Below are 8,953 nucleotides of genomic sequence, written 5' to 3' on the forward strand. Positions count from 1 at the left end.
CCCTGTCTTTCTGTGTTTTTTCCTGTCTCTTCACAGAGCCAGAAAGTGGTGACCTGGGAGAGAGCTTGGTAGAGGCTGCACAGAAACACTGCGTCAGGCTTGCATATCACAAGGGACAGCTGGCCCATCATCAGACCAAGGAGGATGCAGAGGTGAAAAGGGAAGGGCATCAGCGAGGAAGCCTCCAAACTAAGGAATCTGCTGGTCACTATGCCACCAATCTGGCTGAGTCAGTGCTGCAAGATGCCTTCATACGACTCTCTCAAGATGAAACCTCCTTTGTTTCTGAGGCAGCTGTCAGTGTGTCCCTCTCTACTCGTCCTTCCAACTCCAATGGTCCTTCAAAGACCAGAGAGCCTTCCCAACAGCGCACCTGCTCTTTTGAACTCCCAAAAATTGTCATTGTGCAGAGTCCTGACAATTCTGATGGGGCTGCAGAATGGCCAGACACCCAGGCTTCTCATGTGCCTGACCACAGTATCGCTGCCAAAGCCACAGAAATGCCACAGAGTGAGACACATTCCTCTCATATTCCCCACCACAATGGAGGACACGCATCCAGACATATAGAGATGGCTTTGACCTGCGCTGCCAATGTTATCGGCACCATTACAAGCCCACAGCTGACAGAACAGCTCGCCATTGCATCTGCTTCAGAAGAGGACACCGAGGAGGAGCTACAGGAACCAGAGGAGCGCGGTGACTACTCCTTCTCCTCAGCTATGTGTGGCATGGCTCAGGTAGCTGGTGCTGTAGCTGCTGTGGAGCTAACAGAGGAGTCAGGAGAAGGTGTTGATTCTGATGCCGATTCCGCTGAAGCCTATACACCATCACGGGGTCTGATGTCTGCCGCCGAGGCCTCTGCAGCCTTTACGCTGCACTCCAGTGTGGCAGAGGGTACCAGTGTTGAAGCATTTCGTGCCAACATTGCTGAGGTCCTCCACAGGGAAGCAGCTGAGGTGTTGACTCAGCCACAAGGCTACAAGAGTGTTGCCCATCTGCTGGAGACCACTCACAATAAGATAGTAGACGGCATTACCTGTCCAAAAAGGTGCTACATGGATGAAGGAGAGGTGGATGACTTAATAAATGAGGTGGCGGACAGCCTATTCAAGCATGCATTAGAGAAAGCTAAAAAGAAAAGAGAACTGGAGGGTACTGGAAAAGAGGCACCAAGCCTTCAGATTTTTCTGCAGGACAGTGTAAACAATTTGCTGTTTGATATTCTTTGCGTGACGCAGAAAAAAATCAGTCATATCTCTAGATGTGACCAAGAGTCTTGTGAAACACACAAGGGTGATACTTGTATTAAGGAGTTCGTTACGGTCAAGGAGAGCAAGGATCCATTAAGTCAACTGCAGTGCTTAGTTGCCCATAGCCAGTCCAGTAATAATGAGAACCACAGCACTATGCTACACTGTACAGAGAAGTTACCTGTGGTTCAAGGGTTGAAACAGAAATATGTGATCGAGGAAAGTGATCTCATTGCATCTTCCTGCTCACCATACAACAAAGAACAACAGCAGCAGTCACTGTGTAGACAAAATTATTCTAAACCCATATCTTCACTAGCCAGAGACTTGTCTGACCCCCAGCAGAGTGGTGCCGTCAGAGAACCTTTAAGTGAAATCCCAGTTCACAGCACAGAGAGGAGGGGTCGACTAGGGACAGGCAGTGACAGCAGACAGGCTTCACTTACCCCCCAGTCCTCCCTCAACTCTTGCAGTTCTCTGCTTTCTTTGAGAGTAGACTCAGAATCCAGGGCACCTATTACTTGCTATGCTGATGATTTAGCTACTACAGTGGTGTCAATGGCCACAGAACTAGCAGCCATCTGCCTTGAAAACTCCACGGGCAAACAACCCTGGTTTTGTGCCCTAAAAGGGGCATGTTCTGAAGGACCAGAAGCCTACTTGATCCCTGCGTGTCGCACTGTGCTCAGGAGGAAAGAGGGTCAGAGCAGCAATGCTTCCTCCAGGAAACATCGGGCCCCACGTCTCAGCGAGATCAAGAGGAAAACAGAGGAGCAACCAGAGCTAATGGAGCGGTTGGTCAACCGGGTGGTGGATGAGTCAGTCAACCCTGATGAACCACAAGATCCATTTGCTCTCTTTGCGTCTGAAGTCACAGCCAGGATCATGAACTGCCCTGAACTTAATGTGGTGGATACCACCAAAACAGGTCAACAACGCAGCAGGCTGCAGTGTGAGAGGTGGAGCCGTGGGAAGGCATCTAGTTATGAAAGTATTCCAGAAGAAGACGCAGACCCCTCTGGCACACCCAACACCCTGGGCCCTGGCAGTCGGTTAGGGCAGAATTTGAGCCGTGGTAGCTCAATCTCTAAGCAGTCCAGCTGTGAGAGCATAACGGATGAGTTCTCACGGTTCATGGTGAACCAGATGGAGACTGAGGGCAGAGGCTTTGACCTTCTGCTGGACTACTATGCAGGAAAGAATGCCAGCAGCATTCTGGCGGCAGCTGTGCAACAAGCTGCGTCAAAAAAAAATGGTCACCTTAATGTCAGGGCTACTTCCTGCTTGTCAAAACAGTCTAGCACGGAGAGCATCACAGAGGAGTTCTACAGGTTCATGCTTCGGGATATGGATAAGGAAAACAGAGAATATGGCATTGCCAAAACTAAAGAATGGAGCAACAGCCTATTCCCCCCTTCTCCTAGAACACCCTTCTGTATACGTCAGTCTTCTGTCCCGGACCGGCGCTCCTCAGACTCACGACTAACTGTAAACTCACCCATTAAAGCCAACTCTTTTGATGGATTTGCCCGCAATGTGCATGGAGAAACGCTGAATATCTTCCCCACCAACTCTGTGTCAGCCACGGGACTGTGTAAGTCAGACTCCTGTCTCTATCAAAGGGGTAAGACTGACCAGATTACTGATATGCTAATTCACGAGACCTGGTCGAGCTCCATTGAGTCCTTGATGAGAAAGAATAAGATCATTGCTGATCCAGAGGACAGCATTGAATTGGAGGCTGCAGGAGACTCCCAGCCCCACGTGCAGCAATTTGCCAATCGTCTGGCCGCTGACATTGTTGATATTGGCAAGTCTGCACACGGGGGACAGCAAGATGTAGCTGTGGGAACATCTGGGTTAAACCCACAGCCGCACATGCCGGTTGGTGAAAGGAGGCGGGGGTTCAAACAATCTCATCTAAGTTGTAGTCGGAGCAAGTCGAGCCAAGAACAAGCTGGCAATGGAGTAGGGTCAAGTGACAGCGGTGCACCTTGCATGAGGGGCCCCAGAGATGTGCCGCTGATCCACATCGAGGGGGATCAGAAAGATGAAGAGCCTCTTTTAAACCATGAAAGGAGAGTAGGCGGACCTCAGGAAACATCCCCTGACGTGGCAGCTACAAAGCGTACGGAGAGAGCTACAGCCAACAACAGCAGGTATTACACTGCTCACAGTCCCGGTGTGACAGCCAGACCACTCATTAAGGCAGGAAGTTTTATAGCCCAGCAGCAGAATAGTTATACATTTGTATAGTTAGACCTGATCAGAGTAAGGGAGAGAAATAAAGTTTGATCAAAGCGGGGCTGGCACAAGTTCTATTTACTGAGAACACCGATCTATTTTAGCCGCGTGTGAGGTTTGTAAAGCCTTTGGCTGGGCTGTGACTCACACTGACTGGGTGATGTACTGTGTGTGCAGAAAGCTTTTAGTGGCTTTGTCTTTTATCCACTGATGTGCTGTTGAAATCCCCCTAATCAGAACAGGCTGCACTCACACTTGAGTAAAACCACAAGACACTCGCAGGTGTTTAGATTACCCTGATAGAACTAAAATATCTCTACAATAACAGAGAAGAATTTAGACGTGTACTGTCATTTTAGACAAAGACTGAGCAAGATTCACTCCAAAGTCATCTAAACGCAACTTCGTATTTATAGTATAATTGTACTACATGATCTGATAAAAAATTTTATTCTCAGAAAAAATTTCACACTGTTTTGGACACTTTTTTTAAAATGCTGTTTGTTGGGAGAATTCACAGTACGAGACAAAATAGAATCATCATGCAGTGAGGATGACTTTGTGATCCTCTTAATTCTTGAAAGCAGAAGAAGAAACTATTAGGGCCATCCAATTCAGAGATGTCAAAAGCAAGAAGGATTTCACCTGCTAAAAAAAGGAGCAGCAGAATTATACAGATCATTTTCAGCTCTATTCCGGGTGTCAGTGGTCCAGTTTGATACGCTACTAGCAAAAGAAACACAAAACAAAAAAAAAGACATCCTATTTTGGCAGTCCAGCTGATCATTAGTGATCGACTTTATCTACACAGTTGGTAACAAGATTTGCCTGTATGGTGGTTCAGTGTGATCAAAATATCTGTGACGTGGAAGAAAAACGCAGAAAAGGTTTTGTAAACATTGATAAGACATGAGGTGGTCGGATATATTTTTAAGTGGGCGAAAATATTTTACTTGCTGTCCTTAAGAGGACATTTTAGTAGATATTCCATAGTGAAGACTGGAACATAGGATTCAAATGAAGTCACTGAAAGTGTGTATTCCTAATGTGCAAAAGATGTATGTACAGTATGTATTGTGTATACATAGTATAGGAGCTGAAAATTAAACTATAACATCCGTAAGAAACAATTAGATCCCTAAAATAAGTCATGTTCAACAGTGAATGAGTGGAAAGCTGAAAGCCTGAAGTCACAGGGGAGTCACGAGACATGCTCCCTTTCACTCAGCAATACATGTAATCCAGAAAGTAGTGGAGTGCATCTGTTCATCCCTTGTGTAAGAGTGCAACTCAATCAGTCGCCTCGTCAATAAAACCTGATTTCCCTCTAGAAAAGTTGAAGATGGCAGCTCTCAATCATCCGATTATGACTTAATTTAATCAGTTTTCTGAAAAAAACAAAACAAAACAACAAAAAAAAAAAAAAAAAAACACTGAGAATCCAACAGAGCCCATGGGAAATGCAGTTTGCTGGTGCACTGAAGAAATTAATAGCTATCTTTTATGTGGTCTAGCAAACTCCAAAGGATTGTCATTTGTGAAACATTACTGTAAATCTTTATGATTAGAGCACAAATTGATCTGGTACTACCTTTTAAATTGTTTTTTAGATTTAACAAAACTTGTTTACAGCGACAGTGAAAAGAGGAACCTCGGAACAATGGCCAAAGTTAACTATACATTGCAGCAGACATTGTGCACAACCAGTTGATGGTCACTCCCACCATCTTGCGGTTTGCTCTCCCCAGCAGTGAGAGGGACAGGCCAACTGTGGCGGTGGCTGCAGTAGTGAAGAGGGACAAGCGTTCAATGAGTGCTAGCAGTGAAGAGAGCATGGGGAGCTGGTCTCATATAACCCCCGAAGATGACCCCCACGAGGAGACCAGTAGTTTTATCCAGCTGAGCGAGGGGTCAGTAACCGTTGCTCCTTGACGCCGCTCCAAACGCTGCTACTCCCACCCTCACCCCACTCTCATTGGCCCATTGCTACTGACACTTGTGTTCCCCTGTGCCAATGCCAGTTTACTCCCTGCTGCTGCTGCTGCTGCCGCAAAATCCACTCGTGCTAAAGCAGTGTATGGCAGAGAGGTCACCCCACAAAGCCATACAGGGCCAGACCCTGCCTGCACCCTACGCTACCTGCAGTAGTACGCTGCAGTGGTACAGGGCTGTGATATCGCATAACAAAAGACATTTACTACACCATGCTGTGCTTCATCAAATTCTCATTTGTTTACCCAACTAATAGTGTGGAGTCATTGCTGTGTGTTCTACGTGAAACAAGCTAACATTAGAAAACGTTCTGTTTCGCTTTAAAAATACAAGTTACAGGACAACAGGCCAAATAATAGTACTAACACCAAGTAAGTATCTACATATAAATGCTTTTAATTCTAAAGGCGATGTTGTGTAGTTTTAGGAAAAAGGAAGCTGGAAGGTTATTTGTGTTGCAATGATACTGCAAGACTAGTTGTCCGCACCACCATAACACTTGCTGCTGATTCCAACCTCTCCATCTACCCGCTTACTTAAACTCCACCTCATCCCTGTCCCATGCTACGACACAAGGGCATGGCTGCCCATCCACCCTACCCACATAAAATACCTCCATCCCCATATTCAGGTGGGCTTGCTGCCAGACAGAAATCACCAGCTTGAGCGCCCAGTTGTGCTGCAGCTGCTATTTAAATGTTAATCACGAGCTAACAAACAACATGACCTGCATCACTGAGCTTGGTTATTTTTCTCTTCACAAGTCAGCGATTCTCTTGGATGTCGAGAGACAACATACAAATGACACTACAGTTTTGTTTTATTCTTTTGGTTACAGGAATGGCACCAGCAGCACATCGAGCCTCGGATTGGCAGACCTGGATGCTTTTTCTGATGTTCCCAATCAGAGCACAGTAATCAGGTACTTGTCACTGTCACCCACTGGTGCTGAAATATTTCTCATTACTGTGTCACTCTAATGTCTATAATGACATGTTTTTAATACGGCAGAAAGGTTTCAGATAGTGGTTTCATGTGTGTTGTCATTCAAGCATAGATAATGTCCTTTTTAATAGACTTGGGAAAAAAAACTCCAGTCTGTGCCATTTATTCTGTTCTATGTATTTCAAGTGTAATATCAGTACAGTATTGGTTTTCTGCCATGCAGATAAAACTTGTAATGTGCAGTTTTTAATTACTTTTTTTATGGATTAAATAAACAAAATACAACAACATGTTATTTAGAGGGAGCTAATATTCAGATTTAGGGCCAGGCTAGCTCTTTTCTCTTCTTTCCTGAGCTGAGCTAACCAGCTTTGGTGATAGCTTAATATTTTCCCATTCAGACATGAATTGTCTCATCTAAATCTTGGCAAGAAAGTGAAGGAGCATATCTCCCGAAATGCTGCACTGTTCCACAGAATTATCTCAAAACGTTACCCTGACCTAGTTTACAGTTAGACTTTACTGTTTTATATCTTTCTCATTTGCTCACAGTGAGGAGACAGAGAAAGGCCACCTGGCAGGAACCAAGGAGACTGTCTTTGGTGAGTGTAGCCTTGGTTTCTTACATCATCTCAGTTTTATCTACTTGTTAATTATTCACCCCTCCTCGTTTTAACATCTCACTACTCACCAGGAGCCTTTGAGTGACTTGAGGTACAGTATGTGCTTGGTCTCTGTGATTAATCCCTCCAATGGATGTGCCTGAATACACGCAATTTTCTTTTATGAATTCAGGATGAATAATTAAAACGGGTCCATAGCTCAAAAAGCATCTCAACACAAAGTTCATCTTTGTTTAATGACTTACGCTGCAACAAAGCTTATTCCAAAGCGAAACTGAGCCCAGGATATTTTTATTTTATGAAAATGAATATGCCGTGTGATTGCATGCAAAGAGGTTTTGCACGCTGGCTTCTGATGTCCCGGCAAGTATAGAACAGAACAAATTCTCCGTGCAGTCCCATGAGGGCAATGACGGAAACATCAAGGTGTGTTATGTAGAAATGACTTCCAATGTAGAATGTCCTGTTACCTTTGATCTTTCAGAGAGCACTTCAGCAAGAACAGCAAGCGGCGGTAGCAACCTCAGGGAGCTGTTGGTGGTAAACTGCGACCTCGAGCCGGAATGTGTGGACTCAGAGCTGAGAGTGGCGCTGCAGTGGATTGCTGCCTCTGAGCTGGGCCTTCCTGCTCTCTACTTCAGGAAGTCCAAAGAGAAGAGGGTGGCAAAGGTTGGCATAGCTGTGATCAAGTCAAGTAAATGTCATTCTGGCTACATTTACATGGACAATATGTCTTCAAATTGACTGAAACCATTTAGATTAGAGACCCCGACTGAACTGTTTACATGAACAAGATAGATAGATAGATAGATAGATAGATAGATAGATAGATAGATAGTTTCTTTATTAATCCCAAACTGGGAAATTTCACTGATGATGATGCGATAAGATGTGTTCACATAACCCAAAACCACATTTTCATAGACTTTTTTCCTCACTTTTATCCAAACGGTACTGAGACTCTGAATTAATTCAGTAGAAAGTGGATGAACATTTTAAATGGTGCTGCCCACATGGATTCCTCCTACTACTACTACTGCTTGATAAATGATGAGATCAAGTGCTCACATTGTTAGGTGCTAATTTACCTATTGTACAAATGATCAAAGATTACACCACCCTTTTCAATCCAACGGAAAATTCCTTCAGATAACTGCTGTCTGTTGCCTAAGGGCTGGATGAGGACTTTTCTGAATCTAATTGGGCTATTATTGTGATTATTAGCAGAATACTGGTGTCCATGTAAATGCAACAACTGATTTGTGTCTAAATTTCTTACCATATGGTTGCTTAATATTACTCCAGTACATCGGAAAATATCAGATTATATTACCTTGTGTAAAGCAGACTATTACAGTACATAACCATAGAATACATCTGGATATTATTATATATTTATTGTTGGATTTGTTTTGTGTTCTCTCAGTTCCTGAGGGTGGTTCACCTGATGTCTCAGAAGGCATGGAGGATCGCGGATCTGTTCAGCGCTGTTGTTCAGTTCTGTAAGCTACATGAGACTGAGGAAGAGGTGGGCCGGTCTCTCCAGTCCAGCCTGTTTGATTGGCTGCTGGAGAAGCTTTAGGATGGACTATCCTCGTTATACTGCAAACAAAAACACACATGCTCACTCATTCTCTCACATTTGTAACATGTTCCTGACTGTTCCCCTTGTCCTGCCTCATCACACCAAGTGTCTCCTACAGCAAGCTGAAAGCACAAGGCATTCAGCATACTTGAGAAATTCATACCTCTCAGTCTTGTGTTTTTTGTCTGCTAGCAGCTATGAATGACCAATCTCCCTTTAACAAGAGCGTGTTTTTGTTTTCAGATTTACCTCTCTGGCGAGATGCACACAAACAGAGCAAACTCTTATGGGTTGGACATTCCTGATGGGAA

At 44.5% G+C, this 8,953-nt stretch overlaps 1 protein-coding gene across 1 annotated transcript in view; it reads left to right on the forward strand.

Moving 5' to 3' along the window:
- Positions 1-8,953, forward strand: part of sphkap (SPHK1 interactor, AKAP domain containing) — a gene marked incomplete at its 5' end in the record, with an annotated part of 32,064 nt that extends 23,111 nt beyond the window's left edge. Inside the window, 6 exons of the mRNA XM_084559222.1 lie at positions 37-3,412; positions 5,246-5,407; positions 6,328-6,411; positions 6,987-7,036; positions 7,542-7,726; positions 8,484-8,953. Coding sequence (XP_084415348.1) covers positions 37-3,412; positions 5,246-5,407; positions 6,328-6,411; positions 6,987-7,036; positions 7,542-7,726; positions 8,484-8,639 — 4,013 coding nt within the window. The 3' untranslated portion in view covers positions 8,640-8,953. The remainder of the gene's footprint in view (positions 1-36; positions 3,413-5,245; positions 5,408-6,327; positions 6,412-6,986; positions 7,037-7,541; positions 7,727-8,483) is intronic.

This window comes from Chelon labrosus, assembly GCF_963514085.1.
Source record: "Chelon labrosus genome assembly, chromosome: 13".
In the NCBI taxonomy this organism is placed as follows: domain Eukaryota; kingdom Metazoa; phylum Chordata; class Actinopteri; order Mugiliformes; family Mugilidae; genus Chelon; species Chelon labrosus.